Here is a 22,415-nt window from a genome sequence, read left to right as displayed (position 1 = left end):
TGCCAACTTCACATCTTTTGAAGATTTCGGCTGGGGATATTGAGTCTGATATCAGGGCAAGGTGTATTATGGTGGACGCGCAACTATGCGAATGTCTGGCTGTCGTTACCCTGCACTGCGCCTTGCATCAAAGCCTGACCGGCCTCGTTGCCTTGTTCGATGTTATGGAAGTCGAGGATCTCGGAGTACCTGTGCAATGTTAGTAAAGGAGAGGACAAAGGGAACGGAAAGAACGAGCGAAACATACATCATAATCTTCCATGTATCCACGGGCAAATCGGCATCGTTGAACGACCAATCGAACTTTTCTTGTGCAGCGGGCTCATCGGTCGGGTCGTGGTAGGGAGTCAGGTACTCGTGGGCTAACGCATCAGGGGCTTGGATTCGCTGCTTCGGGTTGAACACGAGCATCTTCTCGAGCAGGTCAACCGCTAGATACACATGTTAGCCTTTTCCAGGTCGATTCATTCTAATTGTAGAGCATACCATCGGCATCAGCGTTCTTGAACTTATTCGCAAGCGGCTGGCGCTCGCGCTGTGGTAGAGACTTCACGAATCGCAGGGTCTGCGTCCTGTTAGCAAGTTTTTGTCTCGCACTGGAAGATTCACTCACGTTTTCGCTGCAGATGGTTTGAATCACGTCATCAGGGGGAGTGCCCAGCAGCTCAGTAATGATAGAGAACTGGTTGACATGGTCCTTTCCGGGGAAGAGAGGCTTGCCCTCCAGCATCTCGGCGAAAATGCAGCCCGCACTCCAAATATCGACCTCAACATCATACTTCTGCCAAGTAAGCATGATCTCGGGCGCACGGTAGTATCGTGTTGAGACATAGCCAGTCATCTGAGGGTCTTGGATACGAGCCAGACCGAAGTCGCAAATTTTGAGATCACAGTTTTCATTAATCAGAATGTTGCTGGGTTTGAGGTCACGGTGGACAACGCCCGCGGAGTGGACATATTTCAGGCCACGCTAGACATTGTTAGATTCGGATTGCTGCTGGTTCCCGTGGGTTTCTTACAAGAATTTGGTATAGGAAGTACTGGATGAATTGCTTTTCAAGAGGACGCGAGGTCAGGAGTCGGTGGAGGTCGGTTCCAAGGAGTTCGGTGACGAAGTAACTGCGGAAATTAGCGTGACGCCCCCACTTTCCGATAAGAGTGCGTACATGTCTTCCAGAGGCGAAATGAAAATATCACTCAAGCTGATAATCTGCATCTCGTCAGTACCTTGCTTTCCCGCTTTTTAGCAGTATGTGAGCTAGTACGAACATTTTCGTGGCGGAGATGCTTGAGCAGCTTCAGCTCCCGGTATGTACGCTTAGAGAGCACGGGAGTGCTGAAGGGCTTCATAATCTTCTTGACAGCGACTGGCTGGGCAGTCAATTGGTCTTTCGCAGAACTATCTCGTTCAACTCCCGGTTAGCACACTCGATCGCCTCGAGATATCGCCCTCCGGCGACACAGGACACCGGATGCAACGTACCAGACCAGTCCAAAGGCACCCATTCCCACCGGTTGCAGCTCGGTGTACCTACATCAAGCATTAGCACTCATCACACTGCGAGGGGTCTGCGGGGCTCTGCGCTTGCGTACCGGCTGGTGATCTCGAAGGTGGTACCAAAGATCTGGGCACGCACGAATTCTGCCATGATGAATGAGAGTCGTAAAAACTTGACGAAGGTATGGTGAGAATCCAAGAGATGAAGCCCAGAAGAAAGGGGCGTGAAGAGACAGAGTGTGTGGGGAAGTGAAAAGCGCAGAAAACAAGGAAGGTATGACGTTCGCGCGGGACCAAGTTTTGGAGGCTGACTAAGATGTCTTCTTTTTATATCCCTCCTTCAGGGCGGTTGGGGCTGTTTCGTGCTGTCTGCGTTCTCGATTGCCTGGGATCAATCTCTACGATTGTCTTCTTTGGTTCTTTCGGTTGTGCTCTTGCTCAGTTCGGTTCGAACCCCTCCCTCTGATCTCTCCTCCCTCACTCTCTCTCTCTCACACACGCACACACACACCATCGCTCCACCTACGTGGCCTAGACCGGACCAGATTCCGGCCTCGTTTTCCACCCATTGAGAAATAGCAACTTCTTCAATTCAGACTTATCATTAATTTGCGCTTAGCTCGGAGGGTACTTGGGCCCCGATCTGACCCCTCATCTCAATAGAGTCAAGATATACCTTTACTTAATCGAAGCTTCCTGCCCCTCCAGGGAATGATATCCGGTCTAGACCATGTGCATCTCTCAGCATATCAGATGCACCGTACATCTACACTAGGCCCCTTCGGTGATGTGTGACGTGGTGGGGCTTGGACGGTTTGACCAAGTCATCACCGCTATCTTCTGCCCCTTTGTATAGGGCCTTGGGCTCCTGTGGTATAGCAGAGTCTCGTGTGGATTTAGCCAACTCTACTCCCTGCCAGATCCAGGTGTTTCGTGGCTATCTCGATCATTGTCACGGATCTTGCGACCTGTGAAACATCATCTGCCACGCTACTGCAGGCATGTAACAAAGCCCTTTTGACGACCACTCTGACTGGACAATGCTGCACTTGCTTTTAAACTCTAGACATGCCCTTTGTGGTTTCATGTGTGTCCGGAGAGAGTGGTAAGTGATAGGTTATAAGTTATAACTTATATCTCTCTCTAGTCACGGGATAACTTAGCGTACCACGATTCACCCCTCCAATACAGTGAACAGCGTCTATAAATGTGGAGTGTTCACCAAACTCCCCCGCCTGGTGGAAGCGGGTTCAAGTCTAAGACAAAAGACCCCGAATTTGCGTCACTCTCGACAACGTTTCCTCCTACTGTAGACTAGGGTGCGCGGTTTAACCCCGTTCAGCCGAATCGCTTAAAGTCGACTGTCAGGGTTAAATCTGACAGAGAACGTGCCTGTCCCCCGGGTTTGGCCGTTTCCCAACCCCCTAGCTATTTTCGATAGACGGTTCACCCTGGATCTGCTACTCTGCTGGATCATCCTCCTGTATCTCTTGGTCCCATAACGTTATTTTCCAGTCCTAGAAAATAGAAGGCTAAAGGGCTATATAGACCTGAGTCAGCATCTCCGCAGCCATTCGCCCCCTCTCCCGCCCCAGCTATACTCCCGTACCTCCTTCCGATCTGGTCGCAAGTCTGACCTTACACCTTTCCAACCTTACCAACCTCTCACCTCTCGCGTACTGCCGCTACCTCGGATTAAATACCCCCCCTTGTGCAATCTTCCTCAAATTGCCACCCGTTGCAAATCTTGAGATCGGTCGCTGCGATTCGTCCCGTGATCTCTGTCTTCTCCTAAGGCTCCGGCCGCCTGAACCGGCAGACACCGCTCCTGCGCGCGATTGATGAGCCCCGTGCCTGCTGGCCTGGCACTCTAAGGCGCTCGCCATGGGGTCGTGTTTCAGTTCAGAGTCCGGCGGGGATGCCGATCAGAAGAAACGAAGTCAGATGATCGATCGCAAGCTAGAAGAGGACTCCAGGCGATTACGGCGAGAATGCAAAATTCTCCTTTTAGGTAAGTCCTGATCACAGAGTGGACGTGGGCCGTAGGCTGACGAAGGAACCGCAGGTTCCGGAGAGAGCGGCAAGTCCACAATCGTGAAGCAGATGAAGATTATCCACCAGAATGGCTACACCGTCGAAGAACTGGCGCTGTATCGCTTAACCGTCTACAAAAATCTCCTGGATTGCGCCAAAGCGCTCATCGGAGCCTACCACTATCTCCAGCTCGAACCCTCCAGCCAGAAGGTCAAGGATTACATCGGATTCCTCGAAGAGTACAACGTGGACCCGGATCCCAACACCACGCTCGATTCGAAAATTGGCGAAGCCATTACATACCTCTGGAATGACCCTTGCACATCAACGGTCTTGGAACATCAGAATGAGTTCTACCTGATGGACTCAGCGCCATAGTAAGTGCCATACCGCGTCACACCAAGCCTCAGGGACAAAACGCTGACACGCGATCAGTTTCTTCGACGAAGCGAAACGAATAACTGCCGCCGACTATCTTCCGAATGTCTCAGACGTTCTCCGCGCACGAACGAAAACCACCGGTATCTACGAGACAAGATTCACAATGGGGCAATTGAGCATACAGTACGTGGACCGCAAGACTTGCGAGTTGGGTCATTCTAACCAGTCACAGCATGTTCGATGTCGGTGGCCAGCGCAGTGAGCGCAAGAAATGGATTCACTGCTTCGAAAATGTCACATCTATCATCTTTTGTGTCGCATTGAGTGAATATGATCAAGTTCTCCTTGAAGAGAGCAATCAGGTATGCGAACCCATCAACTACCGATGATACCAACCCGGAACTGACCATGTTAGAACCGAATGATGGAAAGTTTAGTGCTCTTCGACTCCGTGGTAAATTCTCGATGGTTCATGCGAACAAGTATCATTCTCTTCCTGAACAAGGTCGATCTGTTCCGTCTGAAGCTACCCCGATCGCCCCTGAGCAACTACTTCCCTGATTACTCGGGTGGCAACGACGTGAATCGCGCTGCCAAATACTTGCTCTGGCGATTCAACCAAGTAAATCGAGCACACCTAAATCTCTACCCACAGTAAGTCCCTCCCTCGGCCTCTTGCGATATCTCCATTTTCCTGACTGGTCTTTTTCTAGTCTCACTCAAGCCACCGATACCACAAATATTCGCCTGGTCTTTGCCGCTGTCAAAGAAACAATTCTACAGAACGCTCTGAAAGATTCGGGCATTCTATGATCTCCTCGTCACCTCCATACTCGGTTTCGTTGCCACCTTCCTCCACACAACCTTACGACCATACACCATTTCTCAACGTCGCTTTGGTGTTCTTTGATACCACTCTCCCAATTACCCGAACAGCGCGACGACTCATACCCCTTTCAATTTCCGACGTTTCCACTTCACTATTCTTGCTTTTGACCAGCTGCCGGCGTTATGGCGCCTTTCTCGCTTCCAGAACTGATATCTCAAGCACTGGCCCGGGGAATTCCCTGTCTGCTATTTGCGAGGTGACATTGCTCCTTCCCCGGAGAATACCATGGCCCACCAGGGGTCTCAATAGCACGCATGTTAACCATTTATGGTATTCACCTCGAAATGTTTTTTTACTATTTATCTCTCACTGTCTCCCAATATAGCCCCAAACGAGCGTATTATCAACTCAAAAGTCGCTCGATATGTTGATTTCGACTTTTCTTTTCTTGTACTCGGATATCCTCATGGGTCTTTAATAGCCAACCAATGACTTGCTTATTTCTCTTTTCAATTTCACTTCTTCTACATGTTCGCCATATCTTTTGCTTCTGCTTCCCTCTATTCCAGCTTCATTCCAATGCATACCATGGCGGTTCCCATTCTATGTGCCATGTTTTGCTCTGATATCTATCTCCTTGTTCTTCTTACTGTCTTCTTTCTGGTTTCTTCTTAGCCTGTCCTCAACTTCCAGCCAGGAGTACTTTCAGTCCCGCGTTCAGATCTATTTTCTGGCTTCCGGTTAGTTCCGCGACTCTTCAGCTTTTGGCTGGCACTCAGGCAGAGTCCCTTTTCTGTCTGGTACAAGAACGGTGCTGGGCTATTGTTGAAGCTGATCATGACTGGACTCGTTGCCATGTAGCATATTCCGTGTCTGATTGCGATTTCTGTTGCTGTCCATTGGGTGTGTGGTGTCGGGCAGCTTTCTCTCTCACTAATAGCCTAAAATATCACAACCCAGTTGAGTGCTTTTCTTCTCGGAATATCTTGCTCGTTAGACCCTGTGATAGTGCAACACCTATCAGCTTGGTCGTATTGATCATATCCAGGCTCCAGGACCCCCGGCCGTGTGTCGCGTTCCACGTCCAGTCTTCCCGAGTCAGGCGAAGAGAAGGAGAAAGGAATCCCACCGCAGACCACACTTTCTCCGACTACGCCCCTCTGTCTGTACCCGTGCTCCAAGCCGAGCTATTTACTCGTATAGAAGCAGCCACGGAATTGTCTTTTCTTGTCGCGAGCTTGGGAAACCACGCAGACAGTCCCTACTCCCACGCACCTCGCACCCATGCACCTGAACCGCCACAGACATCATAGCCTCCGCCCAGCCCCGCTAGGAGAGTCGAGAGCTGCCTCCACTGCTTCGCGGGGCTTCGTCAGTCCCCTGTTCGGGGATGGCTAGAGCGGATGTTCTTTGATCGGAGGTGAGGCACTCCCCTGTAATATCACGCAAGTCTACACTATGACCGAACAAGGCTTTCACTTTCAGAATTAATCAAGATAATATTCCACTCTGGGGAGAAAAGAATAGAGAATAGATAATAGAGAAGAGAAAGAGAGAGAGAGAGAGGAGGGAGGGAGTAAGAAGAGGGAAAAGCACCCGATGATCTACACGGCCCCCTCATACCCAGTGCCAGTTCCAGACAGCTTAGCTTCCCCAGAAAGTAAATACGGCAATGAGCAGCGCCAGTGCTGGGTCTCGTTCGCCTGTGCAGGTCTCCATCTGCGCGAGGACATCATGCGGCATTGAGTGTGCAGTGCGTCTAGATGTGGCGTTCGCGGGGTACAGCTTACAGTTCAGCTTGAGGGAGAGGAGGGAAAGGAACAAAGAGAGACAGAGGAAGGCATTTGTGTATCTCTCTCAGAGGTAGGAATTCTCGAGATATCACGAATGGGATTTCGGAAGTGCTCGGGTAGGGAGTTTGATATGTCCCCAAAGCAGGGAAATGGAGATGGCATGATGTGACCAAAGTACCAATGTCTGGAAGTAGTGTTATAGTGTTATAGTAATAGTAATAGTTATCGTGTAGTGTGATAGTATTATCGTATTATAGTAGTATAGGTGATAGCTATAGTTGTATAGTTGCATTTTTGATAAGATGAGACCCGCATGCGGACGAGACCAGTGAATCGTCCACAATATCCAAGACCCACGACCTAAGACCCAAACTCAGCCCAGATAGCCCAGAAACAGGGCAAATCCAGGACAGTTGGTCCAAAAAAAGACCATGGCCTGACGGGATCCGAGGGTGTCACCAGAGTCATGACTGCATGAATGGCACTTCCCCTCTTTCTGCCTTTTCTTCCTTTCTTTCTTTCCCACTCTTCTCTACTTTTCTCTTGAATTTCATCTTCATCCTCTCTTCATCATGGCTGAACCTGGGCGTCGTGAGCGAAGACCCTCCGTGGGTGCCCCCATTGCCGATCTCCAAGGTCCCGTCGGCCCCGGATTTAGTCGTCCCAAGCACAAACGGACCTACACGGGACTGGGACCAGCCGAGATTAAGAGTGTAGAGGCCAGTATTCCTGAGCCCTTGCGAGAGGCGTGAGTGATTTCAATGTACAATGTCTGCCGTTCGGAGTGGGTGACTGACAAGGTAACCGGGCAGCTGGAAGAAACATGTAAGGAAACCAGTCTCGGGAGAAGACCAAGACTAATCTTTGGGACAGTCAGCCACAGAATTTACGAATAAAGAAGAGTTTGAGGTGAAGATTGACTGCTGATCATGGTGGACGTGGGTTGCTGACACTCAGTAGAAAGAGCTGGTACGCCACATTGAGACCACGCTTGCTCGTTCGCTGTACAACTGCGATGAATTGTGAGTTTTCTCGACCTTCTCAGCTTTCGACTTCCCAATTGATGTCTTTTAGGGCCGCATATTCCGGCACCGCGCTTGCTTTCCGGGACCGGTTGATCATTGAGTGGAACAAGACGCAACAACGTCAGACTACCACCGACCAGAAGCGAGTCTATTGTGAGAGTCTTCAGTAATTGCTAAATCGAAGAGACTGCTAATTGACTCTAGATCTGTCTCTCGAGTTCCTCATGGGTCGTGCGCTGGACAACGCCATGCTGAATGTGGGACTGAAGGAGGCCGCTCGAGGTCAGTATTGCAACCTGTGGCTTATGGCAGTACTGACCCACACTAGAGGGATTGAGTGATCTCGGCTTTCAAATCGAGGACGTGATCAGCCAGGAGCACGATGCGGCGTTGGGCAACGGTGGCCTAGGACGTCTGGCGGCGTGTTTCTTGGACAGCATGGCAACGCTGAATTACCCTGCCTGGGGATATGGCCTGCGGTACCGGTATGGAATCTTCAAGCAGGAGATCATCAATGGATACCAAGTGGAAATTCCAGACTACTGGCTTGACAATAACCCTTGGGAGTTCCCCCGACACGATGTCACGGTCGACATTCAATTCTACGGCAACGTGAAGAAGTATCAGGGAGAGAATGGCAAGATTGGCCACTCATGGGAGAACGGCGAGATTGTTCAGGCTACTGCATATGATGTCCCCATTCCCGGATACGGTACCAAGACCACCAATAACCTCCGCTTGTGGTCCAGCAAAGCCAGCAGTGGAGAGTTCGACTTCCAGAAGTTCAACGCTGGAGATTACGAAAGCGCCGTGGCAGACCAGCAGAATGCGGAAACCATCTCGGCCGTTCTCTACCCCAACGATAACCTCGAACGAGGAAAGGAACTCCGCCTGAAGCAGCAGTACTTCTGGTGCGCTGCCTCGCTGTTTGACATTGTCCGACGGTTCAAGAAGACCAAGAGAGCCTGGAACGAGTTCCCCGAACAAATCGCCATCCAGCTCAATGATACCCATCCTACCCTTGCCATTGTAGAGCTGCAACGCATCTTGATTGATAAGGAAGGTCTGGAATGGGATGAGGCGTGGAATATCGTGACCAAGACCTTTGCATACACCAACCACACTGTCCTTCCCGAAGCACTAGAGAAGTGGTCCGTTCCACTGATGCAGAATCTACTCCCTCGTCACTTGCAGATCATCTACGAGATTAATCTGTTCTTCCTGCAATCTGTGGAAAAACGGTTCCCCAAAGATCGGGAAATCCTATCTCGGGTCTCCATCATCGAAGAGTCGCATCCCAAGATGGTGCGCATGGCTTATTTGGCCATCATCGGTTCTCACAAGGTCAATGGTGTGGCTGAATTGCACTCGGATCTTCTCAAGACCACTCTTTTCAAAGACTTTGTTGAGATTTATGGAGTCGACCGCTTCATGAATGTCACCAACGGCATCACTCCTAGACGTTGGCTGCACCAAGCTAACCCAAGACTGTCTGCTTTGATTGCGGAGAAGCTTGGCAGCTATGATTTCCTGAAGGATCTCACTCTGCTTGACAAGATCGAAGCATTTGTCGACGACAAGGCTTTCCGGGCCGAGTGGGCTGAAATCAAGCGGGAGAACAAGGCCCGACTGGCCAAGCATATCAAGGCCACCACTGGGTTTGACGTGAACCCCAATGCTCTATTTGACGTGCAAGTCAAGCGTATCCACGAGTACAAGCGGCAGCAGCTCAACATCTTTGGTGTCATTCACCGCTACCTGAGCATCAAAGACATGACCCCCGAACAGAAGAAGAAGGTGGTTCCTCGCGTTTCGATCTTCGGAGGCAAGGCTGCTCCGGGATACTGGATGGCAAAGACAATCATCCACCTCATCAACAAGGTGGCCGACGTTGTGAACAAGGATCCAGATGTCGGTGATCTCTTGAAGGTGATCTTCATCGAGGACTACAACGTTAGCAAGGCTGAGATCATCTGCCCTGCCTCGGATCTGAGCGAACACATTTCCACTGCCGGTACCGAGGGCAGTGGTACAAGTAACATGAAGTTTGTTCTGAACGGAGGTCTGATCATCGGTACCTGCGACGGAGCCAACGTAAGACATGACCCACACCACAAGCATACTGTATCTATCTCATACTAACCTTATCCAGATCGAAATCACCCGCGAGATCGGTGAACAGAACATCTTCCTCTTCGGCAACCTCGCCGAAGACGTCGAAGATCTCCGTCATCGCCACTTCTACGGCGATTTCAAGATCGATCCTCAACTGGAGCGCGTCTTCAGCGCAATCAAGGGCAACACGTTCGGCGACGCTGGCGACTTCTCGGCCCTGACCAATTCCATCGAGGAACACGGCGACTACTACCTCGTCTCGGACGATTTCAACTCCTACGTCACCACGCACGACATGGTCGACGAGGCATTCCTCAACCAGGAGGAGTGGCTCGCCAAGTCGATTAGCTCCGTGGCGCGCATGGGCTTCTTCTCGATGGACCGTGTGACCAACGAGTACGCGGATAGCATCTGGAATATTGAGCCTCTGAATGTCAAGGACGATGAGTAGGGCATTAGTACTGTCAATAGTCTGTGGCCTTTCCGTTTGCACGTTTTATAGTTTTATGGCTTTGCATTCTCATCCGCATAATCAATTTGGTTTTTATCTTACAATTCTGTAATCATTACAAAGTTATGTAAAAAGTCCCTTGATCCATCATATAATCTTAATTTTGAATTCGACTGATCTATCCAGGACTTCATCTAAACAAAACCGCCCGGAAGATGCTATCTAGACATATCATTAACCATAGCTAACATTGAACACGTCACCTAGTCCACGCCACCAAAGAAGGGGTGGGGAAGCACAAAAACTCCAAGCTGAATAAAACCAAGAAACAAACTCAAGCCTCCTCCTGAATAGTAGAAGGCTTATGGCCATCCGACAAAGCAGCCGTGGCAGACGTACTCGGTGCGGAGAAAGTCTCCGGCCAAAGGAACATCTTCTCCTCCTGAGAAGGCGTCGCACTCTTCATAAGGGTCGGCACAGCTTCCTTGGAAGAAATCCGTCTCCACATGTTCGCACGAGGATTATACCTCACCGGCTTACCCACGCCGCCGGTCTTCTTCTGATCCTCGCGCGAGATGGCCTCCACGTCGCGCTTGACATCGGCAAAGGTGTCGAACGGTGTGTAGGAGATGCCATGTTCCAGACAGTGTTCTTCGAGGCGGAGACCGCGGCGCGCGAATAGAACGTCTGCTTCGCGGGCGGCGGCTAGGTCGCTGACGCCGTCGCCGATGAAGACGATTAGGGGGATTTCGTCGGGCGTGCATTCGGCCTGAGCTTGTTGTCTGGCGGTGTTGACGCTCATAGCTTTGTCGTGGCCTGATTCTGATTCGTCGCGCCAGACGGGTTTCCAGGGGCTGCCGCCTGTGATTTGGACGTCGTTTGCAACGATGTCGATTGTGGAGGCCTGGTGGGGGTTGGTTGGTTAGTTTGGGGATTGGGATGGACTGGACTAGGTGGCATACCTCTTTCTCGCCGAGGAAGATGTCAAGGACCCGTTGCAGGATGGGCTTGAGACCGGCGCTGATGACGTTGAAGGGGAAGCCGTTTTCTTTACAATATTGGTGGAATTCTTGGAACCCCGGGTCAATCTGGAGGTTCTTTTCCATGACCTCGAAGCCATCGCCAAAGGGCATTGTGAGAGATCCCCACATGTCGTCGGAGATTTCGCGGAAGGATCGTTCGCCCGTCTTGAATTGTTCTTCTAGTTTGTTGCGGTAGGCTTCACCGCAGCCATGGTGGTCCACTAGGATGTGGCCAGTATCCTGCATGAAAATCGTGCCATCAAAGTCTGGATGTGGTTAGTGTCGGTCATATTTTGGCTGGGTGGTCATAGGATGGGATTGGGTGGAATTGAGTAGGATTGAGACATCTTAGTCCAGGGTGTGGCTGCACAGGACAGGGATATGGCTTAGGGCTGGGATTGCATACCTGAGAAGATAATAATCTTTCTCCTCTGATTGGGTTGGATGTCTTGGATCGCCATTTTATAGAGCTATACAGTATATACGATGAGTGGGATGGAGATAGAGGTGTAGAGAAAAGGAAAAAGCGGACAAGGGATCCTAAGTAGGCGTTCGTCCAGACTCTTCCTTGGTCTGGCCGTGGCAAACAAGACAGGGACAATGACGTCGACGAACGACATCAGTGTGGGCCGTCGAAGCGGTGGATCGTGCCGTATCAACAGCCTCTGATTGGCTGGTTGAGATGCCGGGCCCGAACTGCCGTCAGGGCATGTCCCGATGGAATTTGATTGGTTGGAATAAGTGGAGTACAAATGGGGCTGACATCTATGAAAATACATCATACATTGGCAATATATCTCGTAGGAGGTCAAGTAATAGGATCTAGTTCGCGGTCAACTCAGTAATCCGACGCTGTAGTTCAGGCACTGCTCGTAGCTGCAGATCCAGCTCTTCCTTCTCACTATAACAGAGTCAGTAACGTGCATTCATAGATCTCGGCCAACTTACTCTTCCAGTTTCAGCCGTCGTTCCCAGTCCAGACCGGTAAAGATGTAGCCTCCTTCTCCGTCAAATTGCAAGATCTTCTGGTGGTATTTCCAGAGACTCCGACGATGCGAAACAGTCATGAGAGTGGTACCCAACTTCTTGGCCGTCTCATACATGACTTTCTCGATCTCCAAGGTCACGGATGACGTGCACTCGTCCAAAATGGCGAACTTGGGACGGTGATAGAACAAACGAGCCATGGCGATGCGCTGTTGGAGACCGCCAGATAAGACGTCGCGCCATTCTTCCTCCGCATCCCAGCCTCCAGGGCGGTCTACGACGGATGCGATCTCAACCACAGAGAGAACCTCATAAAGGTCGGCATCCGTGATTCCCTTGGCACGCATCTCGCGCACACTATCCGGGTAGATAACTTGCTGTCGCAGGGTTCCACGGGATAAGTACGGTCGCTGTGGGATATAGAAGATATCTTGAAAAGGGGGCTTCTTCACTGTGCCTCCGTACACCGGCCAGAGCCCGCCCAGAATCCGGAAGAGAGACGATTTACCACAGCCGTTGGGTCCGACAATCAAGAGATGTTCACCGGGGTGAACTGTGAAGGACAACTCACGCACCAGGACGTCTCCATTTGGTGATACAATTGGTACGTCGGTGAATTCAATCGCATCGCTCTCCATGACTTCACCTCGGCCAGATAGTACAGCTGCGTTCTCTTCAGTTGAAGCAGAGGACACCAACTTCTTCTCGAATCGACCAGCAAGCAGGTCGTCCATGACTTCCAGCAAAGATGAGACTCGTGATGTGTAGCCAGCAAGCTCTGAGATCTCCTTGTAAGAGAACATCAAACGGCCAAAGGCATCTGACGAGGAGAGCAACATCCGACGATTCGTGACAAAGCCTACCATAGTCAGCCTATACGATAACCAGTTCAGAATCAATTGTACTCACTTTCTGTGTGGTCTGCCATGCTGTGAGTTGTCTGTCCAGGGATCTTGAAGAAGACAGGCACACTGCAGAGAATCAAACCCAGAGCACCCCAGAAATACTTGATCACAAAGTCCTCCATGAACCCATGATACAGTCTCCTGCGCAGAATGCGATTCACATGTTTGATAAGAGTAAAGTAACCCTTGTCCAACGTATCCTTCTCAGCTTCGTGGCCATGGTAAAGAGCCACCTCTTCATTGTAATCAATGAGTCTTGAGTGCAAAAACCGGAATTCACCCTCCAAGCGAGCCTCGTCTGCCACATATTTACCAAATGGGGGAGTCAACATGCGCATGACATTGGCTGAGAGTTGCACGAGTAAACTCATAATGAACAGTCCTTCTCCTCCAACATTCTTCGACAGAGAATAGTTGTATATCGCCATGTCGAGAATTGGCTTGGCTAAGTTGGAGTATAATTCAGCCAGACTATCCGAGAAACGAGAAACATCAACCGTGACAAGCTGGTCGGGGTTTTTGATGCGGTCATCCAAGGCGGAAATAGCATAGAAGGTCATATTAGACAAATACTTTTCATGAATATAATCGGTAAGACGTTTGCGATAGCTTAGCGCGAGCTTGCATTGGTGGTATGAAAGCTAAAAAGACAAGTGATCCAGTCAGCAAGCCGGTCGCAAGCTCGGTGCTAGCCGGATAATCCATCATCGTCACCAAGGACTCACCATGGAATTCGTGAAAGTGGCAGGAACAGCGACAATCATCCACCAAACAAGACCCAGCAGGAAGTCCTTTCCCTTGCCGCGCACCAAGTTGCTCACGAGTCGTCCATCCAGCTCAGCTACATACAAACTGAGCAGTGTACGCAGCACTAGGAATACACTATGACTAACCAGTAAGCGTAGTTCCTTACTGCGCCAACCCGGGATGACGATCTTTAGCAAGCGAAACAAGTTCTTAAAGAACTCGCGGTTGATCTCAACCCTCTTCTTGCGGGGCTGTTCTTCTTCGCCAAGACTGCTGGTACCGGGCCGTCGGCGGAGCTCGACTTGCTGGGTCGCAGCTTTCTGTTCGGAGATGGCATTATGAATTCGTTTTGCGAGTGCGGCAAAGAGGGCTAGGTAGACGGCGCGGGAGATGCGGGTGCGGTTGCGGAGGTAGAGGGATGTAAGGCTTGAGACGATGTGTTTGATGGAGCGCTCGGGCGGTAGCAGTGTCGACTGAACGGCCATGACGATGCTGGTTTTGCTTTTCAGCCAGAGTCTGGAGCATACATGACCGTTCACGATGGAAGGTGGAAGAGTCGAGGTGAGTTGGGGTGTAGAGCAGAGGAGAGGGAGAGATGAGGAATGACGGAGGGCCTGACATGTGATACCCCAGAAACCCGGGGAAGTTCAACCGAGGAACGGGAACATGCGCATGTCCAACATAACTACTTGCACATACGCAGTACGCTTATTTCATAAGCTAAGATGCGATTCAAATACTCGAGGGCCAAATAATATCTACGAATATTTATTGCAATCGTTTTTTCTCGGGAACCTTATGAAATCCGCCATTTCAGGCAACTTGGTAATTGCAGCATTACATGTGTACGTATACAAAGAAAACAAAACGGTGAAGTCAAATGCTGGAACAGACTGTCCCCTCGTGTCAGTCATATGTACAAAGATTGCTGGCTGCGATAGATGAATAGGCACGCGCGCATAGGTATATACAGGTATTGGGAAAACAAAAATAGGTTCAGATCAGACGTAAATGTAAAGCTAAGGAGACTTGGTCTCTGATTCACCAGAGTCCTTCTTATGTTCGGGGTTGGTTCGATGCCGAAGGCCACTGTTGATCTGAGCGGCGATCTGGGATTGCTTGAAGCGTTCGAATCCTTCGGCATCTTGTTGCTGGGCAGCCCAGAGTTCGTCGACAGTGGTGCCGAGTTCCTCGAAGGCTCTGTCGGTTTCGATATTGTCGAAGTTGGAAAAGGCCTGCTCGTTGTGGAGACGGTCGAGCTTCTGTCGAAGAGCGGCGATATGGGAGTTGTCATTATCTTCATCTTCTTCGCCAGACCCGGGGGCGAGGGAAGGCTTGAGGAAGTCACGGCGGAGGTTTTGGCCAATGCGATGAATGTGACCCTCTTGAGAGGTCATGGCACGAGAGTGAAGAGAAGTCATAGAGCTGGCGCGGGACAGGCGGACAGCAAAATGGTCTCCATCTTCCTCATCGGCTCCATTCTCGTCAACTTGACCGTTGTTGAAGTTGCCACCAGTAGTCACGGAACCAGTTCCATCCTCATTGGAGTGTTGAGAACTGGAATCCGGAGCTGAGACAGCGGGTGCGGTTTGAGGAGTGATGCGAGTTTCTGGGTATTCGTCCTCGAAGCGCTGAATCATCCTGTGTAAGGTGATATCCAAGAATTGCAAACGGCCTGAAGAAAGTCGTTAGCATAAGTCCTTTCACATTCCCATTTTGGTTTGATCGAGATGGGAGACCAAAGGCACGCAAAGATGGATAAAACAAGTGAGGAAAAAGGAAAGAACCGTTCAACTTACGGTAATTCGCGTCATTGCCAGCACGATCCTCGCGAATGAGAGCCGACTGGATACGAGCTCTGATATTCCGGGCCGATTCAAGCAGATTCTTCGACATGTCACGGGGCCGTTTGGTAACAACACTGCGAGACTTGCGGCGTCTGGGAGTGTTGGTACCACTAGCCGGTACAGATTGATCCCCGAGAACCTCAAGGCCCTGCTGTTGATCCAGATTTCCGAGACAAACACCCAATGCCTTAACCACCCCTGTTCCACTAATGACGTAGTCCTCGTCTGGAGCCGCCTCGTTATCCTCATCACATGGCTCTTCGGAGGCGATAGTATGTCCGACAATGTGCTGCAGAATTTCGGGCACAGGAACCTCCTTAGTTCCAATATGATCGCAGGAGTCGGAAAGCTCCTCCGCAATGGCACCTCCTTCGAGATTCCGTAGCGAGTAGGCTACGATCTGCGACGCCAGAGCTTTGACAACTTCATTGTTTTCAGCGCTGGGTATATCGATATCGACTGCAATGATGGTTCGCGAAACACGGACCGCGACCATCATTGATGCGTATAAAGCGCATGCTTCTTCCTGAGTAACAGCGTCGGTGGTAGAGGCAAGGTTCTCAATTTGTTGGTTCTCCAATATATTCAAATGGCAAAGACTAGGGCACTCGGGTAGCACCTCGGCGAGACCAATTACATGGTCTGATGTCAGGTCCACATCTGCCAAGTGGAAGCGTTTCAAAGAGGTCATTTTCGGTAAGAATCGACGGAACATTCCAAGAGCATTTGGTTGGGTAGAGAATAGCTCGCGGTTGTGAGAAAAGTCGATGAAACGGAGGTTGTGGATTTGAGTAAGAGCCTGGAGCAGTGGGCAGAGCATTGACGCGTTCAAGGAGCAATCTGCCAAACTCAGAGCCAAAAGTGGCTGCTCAGGCTCAATCGCATTCGTGATAAGATCAAGATCATCCTTGATGGCATTTCCACCTAAATCCAGGCCTTCACATTGACCAAATTTGAGATACTCGACCACATGTTCCAGGCCCTCTCGGGTCAGACCATTGTTGGCAAAGCCAAGTCTCCGCAGGCCCATCTTGATACTTGCCTGGCAAATTTGCTTGACGACGTCAACCGAAGGATAGCACTCACTCATAAGCAGTTCTTCAAGATGATCGCCGCCAAAGCGCTCTGCCAGGGCACTAGCGAAGACAGCACTCACATCAACTGTCTGTGTTTGACCTGCACCAGAACCATCAATCTCAATCTGGCCACGAGGGAAAGGAATGCCCGATAAATCGATCGCTTTCAGAGATTTCGATAAGTGTATAAAAAGACTGATATGGCGCCATCCTTCCCGTCCAATCTTAGGATTGTTCTTCAAAGAAAGCTTTTCCACGACACCATACCGTTCATGATCCTTCATACCCGGGGACTCAGGTCTTCGAGATCGTCTCCGTCGGTACCGCATCTGTTCCACTGTCTTTGTAGAAAGAAGACCTGCAAGAAGGGCCCGTACAGATACGTCCGTCAGTGCGCAGTTTTCAAGAATCAACTTGCGGACTGGGACAACAGCAAGCCAATCACTGAAAGTCGTCAGATCCTGGGATGTCATCGGAAAGTTGCTAAGGTCTAAAGCGGCCACTGTGCCAGGAGATTCAGCCAATGTCGATGAAGGTTTCGAAATCTCGTCAACCACTCTTTTGAGAACAGGGGTTTCGCGCAGCTGACAGCATCGGCGATAGATGCGCACCGGGTCGGTCGTTGGGTGACTTTGCGTTTTTGACTTAACTGCACCAGGCGGTGATCCTTCGGTTTCTTCCTCGTCATGCCCGGCATCCAGTTGCAATGGCACAGAGCCATTTGCCACTGCTTGGCGCCGTTTTCTTTCCTTCCGTTCTTTGCGTTCTGCCTCCGACCGTTTCTTCTTCTCTTGCTTTCTTGTTGGGTCAACCCCTTCGCTATTTGGTGCAGACTCAGTAGAAGGTTTAGGCGTAGTAGTGTCTTCGGGGGAAGATGGAGACTGAGTGACCGCATCGCCTGTAGCCGGAGCAGGAGTCGGTAGGGACGCGTCCTCTTTAGCCAAGACAGCTTCGGGGTCTTTTAAAGCTGCAGCTTCCTCGCTATCTTTCGACTTAATCTCCGCCTTCTTAGACTTGTGCGTGTTCGATTCGGGGAGAGGCTGTCGTAGTTGGTTGGTCGGAGGAGCTTCCTCGTCGTCATCGCGGTGTGATATGCCCGCGATTTCCACATCTACACAGAAAGCTACACGGTTGAGCTTGGCTTGGTCGAGATCTGGGACTTTGCATCGGTGGCGATTCTGATCGATGTTCATCACACGTCGCGGACAGATGGAACCATTGGCATTTAACTTGGGCAAGCCACCAGAGTTAGAAGAAAACTTGCGCAGAGCATTGTGAATGAAAGATGGCCCTTTGGGGGATGTAGATGTGAAAGGGTTGGAGTCGTCTTTCTTTTCCTCTTCCTTATCTCTCGGGGAGTAGGCGGCACCAAACGGATTGTGTGTGTCAAGAGGGGAAGTCGTTTTCGGACTCGCGGGACTAGCCTTCAGGCTGGATTGCGACGGCGGTGTAGATCCGGATGAGAATTTGGAGCTCAAATTGGATATCCAAGAGTTTCGTCGTCCAATGGGCTTGGGGTCGCTCTTTCGCGAGGCCGGAGACGGTGTGGATGTTTTTGGTTCCTCAATCTTCTCTGGTGGTTGTGGCTTCGGCTCTACTTGTGCTGCATCGCTCTGAGATAATTTCCGCTGTTCCGAGGAAGAGGGGGTTGTCGGTTTTGCCGGGTTACTGTTGGATCGATTTCTCCGATGGGATTTAGGTGGAGAGGATGCCGGCTGTTCTGAACCAAGTTCGGGTTTGGGCCTTTCAGTAGTTGAAGTTCCTGAATTCACTGACTTCGTGCGGGATAAGTGGTCTGAGGTAAGGGTCAGATCAGAAGCACCCAGGACAGCCGTACCCCGGATTCGAGAAGCCACTTGCAAAACAGATCAAACATACCTTTCTGTGAATGATGAAGCCAGCTCACATCCACAGTCTGGACACCCTCCATATTGAAATAGCCTCGCTCGATCTGAATGTCCAGAAAGATTGTTTCCGCGGCAGCCGTCGGAGTTGGTCAGTGGTGTGGCGTTATATGACGGGAGTGATGAAGAGGTCTAAATCGTATGACGCATTATTGAGTGTTTCCCCACTTCTCATGGATGATCGCAAGGCGCGGATTTGAAGAGACAAATCAAGTGGACAGCACTAAACCGCACCAGACAGCAAATGGAAGTGCCGCAATGATGTGCCGTATGATCTGCGACCGGGTGATCCGTTAGACACCGCTACAGGGAGCAATAGAGCATGATTGGAAGTAACGCAGGATGCATGGTGAAGCAGAAAAGGAGATCATTAGAAGAAAAAGAGCCAGGAGACTCCGGATGGGGAAGTTTAAGCATGGGAATAAAGTGACATAATAAGGTAATTGGATCGGGGGGAGGCTCCACTTAGGCACGTGAGCTCGAGTCCCGTGTCTCCACGTGACACGGCAGGTACGGTATGGTAATGAGGCTCTGTGAATTACAGGGATTCCAGGTAACAAGAACTTGATATCTATGACTTTGCTGGGGAACTAGACGACTATATGCTGGTTAAATTGACCCTAGAAATATCAATGCTAGAGGATTGAAAGACCGTATGCTTCTTGGATCAAGATAGATCTGATAGTATGATTCACATGCAAGATTCTTGGTCGGCGCCTGCTAGTGAAAAATAGCTCTTCAAGTCTCTTAATTATTCCTATTACAGTGGATCCTACACTCACCGATATTTCATGTGCATATTCATATTGAAAGGTTCATGATGACCTCTCTTTTTCCCCCTTGTTCTCTCGTTTCAGTCATATACATATCATAAAATGGGTATGTGACAGTAATCATAGTCTTGCTGTTTGCAACAGGTATTGCCTTGCAACAATCCGAGACAAGCCTGCAGGAACAGGTTCCACTCATATCATCTCATTCAGCCTTAAGATACTTGCAAACTATTGTCGGGTATCTCTGCCTTCTTACTCTCCAACTTGTCGCCTCTCGAGTGTCACGCGCCAATCTTGGTCGGAAGTCTGGGGCAAATACGGAGTAAGCAGCACTCTATCATCGGGAGACTAAAACATAACTCTATGAATCCCCTTGGTTCAGAATTAGCATATCGGCTGCTTTGAATGTCCGCATTACAGCATTATCTCATGTGAGATGAGCAAGAACTTCGCCATGGTAGTAATATCGTGGGAAATGTTTCGTATCAGTATCGTAATAATATTTGTAAAACTCTCTGTAAAGAGGCCTAACGACACAAAGCGGAAATGCTTGTGATAGTCACGAGTGCCACCAAAAATAGAGTATATGAAATACCTTAACAGGATAATGATACCGGTGAAGAACAGTAGACCGGAAAGCAGAGGCAAATGCGGGTGCAGTTAATATATGGGCCAATGTCGAAAGTCAGCCATTGGAACCAAAGAAAGGAGGAACTCAGCCATTGAGCGGGCGGTCATTGGTGGTAGGCCAATCCGGAGTATGTTCGCCTCTCCGGTGGAGGGAAGCACGGTCGATATGCACCCTAGTGCTTAGGGTCGGGTGTGGGGAGCCGACAGCATTTTCTTGTTTTGAATTACAGTGTCAATAAGTCTTATTTACAGGTGTACATATGAAAGACGAATGATCGTTTCACGATTTTACATTCATAAGAGAGTGGTAAGCTTACATCTGCATCTGCATGGAGTTTAGTCCTTGATTAACTAACCGGCTTGTGGAATAAGACGGCTTAGGATGGTGGTACCATAAGGTGATTGCATTGTGTTACCACTGGTAGCAAATATTGACTTACAAGTACCGGTGTTGAATGCTTGGTAATAATTAAAACGCACATAAGAGACGGGTATCCGCGATGAAAACGCCTAAAAACGCCCCGCTAGGACCGAGTGTCCTGTCGATGTAAAAGAAAACGCATCCGAAGGGTATGCGATGAAAGAAACAGTCATCACAGCGTCAAGGGAAAGTGGGCCATTGCGCACTAGCAACGGACCAAGATTCTACTCCAGACCGGGGATATTCTTGAGATACTCCCAACCGTACTCCTCCTCTTTAGCCTCAGCCTCCATGCCCAAGGCAAAGCGGTAGGCGCGGACCTCGTTTTGCAAGCCAGAAATGATTTTGGTGGGGAGGTCGTCTTCTTCACAGCGCATGCGGTGGGCGGTGCGGATAACGCTCGCACAATTCAGGAACTGGGCGTGCCAGTGGTCACGATCGAGGCGGCTTTCAAGGTGGGCATCGCGCTCGGCCTGGAGGAGGTTGTTGTAGTGGCGCTTTTGAGCGAGGTAGTGCATGTTGTTATTCTGGCAGTAGTTGCGGATCTGCTCAACCATGACTCCGACGGCGGTTTGGAATTCGAGGATCATGTCCCAGTTCTCGTGACGGTGGGCCTTGTGGTTTGCCGAAACGGACTTCTCCTTTGCCAAGGCGCGCTCGAGTTCGGCGATGCGGGCAGCTGCTGTCGATTAGTATCTGTGAAGGTAGAGAGGGCTTTCTGAGGGGTTTGCATACTAAGGTTTTCACCGGTCTGGTCGCCAGAGCGAGAGCTGTCGGTGATGCCATTCTTCTACAGACCTGTAAGCTCAATGTCGCGGACCAACTGTTATCAGATTCCACCTACCATGATCTCCTCGGCGTTGGACACGATGTTCTTGGTGACATCTCGGTTGTTCTTCAGGACATCGCTCAATTCGACGACCATCTCGTAGAGATGGTGCAAGTCCATCTGGTGACCAGCGTTCATCGGAATGCCGCCCATGCCGCCCATGCCGCCTATGCCACCACCAGCGATCTGAGTGGTGGAGGAATTGTGAGAAAGGGCAGGAGAAGGAGTTTGGCGAGGAGGGACATTAGGCACGGCATTACTATCAGCATAGCCAGTGGAGCCTGTAAAGATGCCAGCATTGGGTGCGTTGTTAGACATGGTAGTGGCGTTCATAGAGATGTCGGCGTTGTCAAAAGCGCGGTTGAGTTCGTCGAGGGAAGGATCGTTAGGGTTGAACGTTCGGGGAGTGCCGTTATCCTCGTCGTACCAGGAAGCGTGGTTCTGAACACCCAAGATCTCCGATTGAAACTTCTCAAGGTCCCGGCGAGTAACGTGGGTGGAACGACGGCGATGCCCACGCGCAAAAGGCGCCTTGGAAGTGGAGGAAGAATTGCCGCCCTCGATGGTGGCGGATAGGTTGATTTCAGAATCGCTATCGATCGCGGTCTCAGAGCTCTGGTCAGAATCACAGGTCGGGGAGCATTCAACCAGCGTGTTGTGCTGGGGGCTCCCGCTAACCCCAGATGGGACTAGACCTGCACGTGACCTGGCTGGCAACGGGCGTTGGCCCTCGATCAGCTCCCTCATCTTCTCGAAAGCATTCATTTGTGAATGAAGAAGGTTCCAATTTGGGCCCAAGAAGAATGTGATTACCCTTGCCCTTCGAGGAACCGGTTTCCCAGTCTGTCGAGTGGGGCGAAGCCTATTTTCTTCTCGACCGACGGAGAACGAGTGTGTAGGTGTAATACATCAATGACGGTGACTTCAACCCGAAACGGACCCCAGAACTAGATACTTGCGGTTATTTAGTACGTGTCTGCATATCAGAATACAACCTGAGTAGCGATGGCTACAATTGCTATGTTTTATCCTTTTCGATTGGGTACGATGCTGTGGTCGTAGAAGATACCAAAGAAATATATACAATGGGCAACGGCATTGTAACCAGGACAACTATGAGCTACACATCACGTAATTCCATCGAAGTC

At 50.4% G+C, this 22,415-nt stretch overlaps 7 protein-coding genes across 7 annotated transcripts; 2 read left to right on the top strand and 5 right to left on the bottom strand.

Annotated features, from left to right (window-relative positions):
- Window positions 1–83: 83 nt before the first annotated feature.
- Window positions 84–1,649, bottom strand: sakA (mitogen-activated protein kinase HOG1; the record flags this gene model as incomplete). The annotated part of the gene is made up of 9 exons (XM_057125779.1): window positions 84–189; window positions 248–431; window positions 487–565; window positions 614–970; window positions 1,020–1,119; window positions 1,167–1,210; window positions 1,270–1,399; window positions 1,484–1,531; window positions 1,594–1,649. 9 exons carry the CDS (start codon window positions 1,647–1,649, stop codon window positions 84–86), a joined length of 1,104 nt encoding a protein of 367 aa, XP_056987938.1.
- A 1,733-nt stretch (window positions 1,650–3,382) lies between these two features.
- gpaB (guanine nucleotide-binding protein subunit alpha gpaB) lies at window positions 3,383–4,726 on the top strand (the record flags this gene model as incomplete). The annotated part of the gene is made up of 6 exons (XM_057125778.1): window positions 3,383–3,509; window positions 3,564–3,909; window positions 3,968–4,096; window positions 4,146–4,275; window positions 4,329–4,567; window positions 4,627–4,726. 6 exons carry the CDS (start codon window positions 3,383–3,385, stop codon window positions 4,724–4,726), a joined length of 1,071 nt encoding a protein of 356 aa, XP_056987937.1.
- A 2,381-nt stretch (window positions 4,727–7,107) lies between these two features.
- Window positions 7,108–10,126, top strand: glpV (glycogen phosphorylase; the record flags this gene model as incomplete). The annotated part of the gene is made up of 8 exons (XM_057125777.1): window positions 7,108–7,283; window positions 7,348–7,360; window positions 7,409–7,444; window positions 7,496–7,557; window positions 7,610–7,713; window positions 7,765–7,842; window positions 7,889–9,654; window positions 9,713–10,126. The coding sequence occupies 8 exons, from the start codon at window positions 7,108–7,110 to the stop codon at window positions 10,124–10,126; spliced, it is 2,649 nt and encodes an 882-aa protein (XP_056987936.1).
- A 334-nt stretch (window positions 10,127–10,460) lies between these two features.
- On the bottom strand, window positions 10,461–11,609 carry N7511_003351 (uncharacterized protein; the record flags this gene model as incomplete). Its single annotated transcript, XM_057125776.1, has 3 exons — window positions 10,461–11,030; window positions 11,089–11,414; window positions 11,555–11,609. 3 exons carry the CDS (start codon window positions 11,607–11,609, stop codon window positions 10,461–10,463), a joined length of 951 nt encoding a protein of 316 aa, XP_056987935.1.
- A 361-nt stretch (window positions 11,610–11,970) lies between these two features.
- N7511_003350 (ATP-binding cassette long-chain fatty acid transporter PXA2) lies at window positions 11,971–14,272 on the bottom strand (the record flags this gene model as incomplete). The annotated part of the gene is made up of 4 exons (XM_057125775.1): window positions 11,971–12,049; window positions 12,097–12,994; window positions 13,045–13,681; window positions 13,766–14,272. The coding sequence occupies 4 exons, from the start codon at window positions 14,270–14,272 to the stop codon at window positions 11,971–11,973; spliced, it is 2,121 nt and encodes a 706-aa protein (XP_056987934.1).
- A 534-nt stretch (window positions 14,273–14,806) lies between these two features.
- Window positions 14,807–18,640, bottom strand: N7511_003349 (putative cell wall biogenesis protein Mhp1; the record flags this gene model as incomplete). Its single annotated transcript, XM_057125774.1, has 3 exons — window positions 14,807–15,462; window positions 15,587–18,505; window positions 18,589–18,640. 3 exons carry the CDS (start codon window positions 18,638–18,640, stop codon window positions 14,807–14,809), a joined length of 3,627 nt encoding a protein of 1,208 aa, XP_056987933.1.
- Window positions 18,641–20,662: 2,022 nt separating this feature from the next.
- On the bottom strand, window positions 20,663–22,032 carry N7511_003348 (uncharacterized protein; the record flags this gene model as incomplete). The annotated part of the gene is made up of 3 exons (XM_057125773.1): window positions 20,663–21,117; window positions 21,174–21,228; window positions 21,283–22,032. 3 exons carry the CDS (start codon window positions 22,030–22,032, stop codon window positions 20,663–20,665), a joined length of 1,260 nt encoding a protein of 419 aa, XP_056987932.1.
- Window positions 22,033–22,415: the final 383 nt, after the last annotated feature.

The sequence above is a fragment of the Penicillium nucicola genome (assembly GCF_028828085.1).
Source record: "Penicillium nucicola strain IBT 29836 chromosome Unknown utg000002l, whole genome shotgun sequence".
Classification (NCBI taxonomy): Eukaryota; Fungi; Ascomycota; class Eurotiomycetes; order Eurotiales; family Aspergillaceae; genus Penicillium; species Penicillium nucicola.
This window is presented reverse-complemented; position numbering and strand designations above follow the sequence as displayed.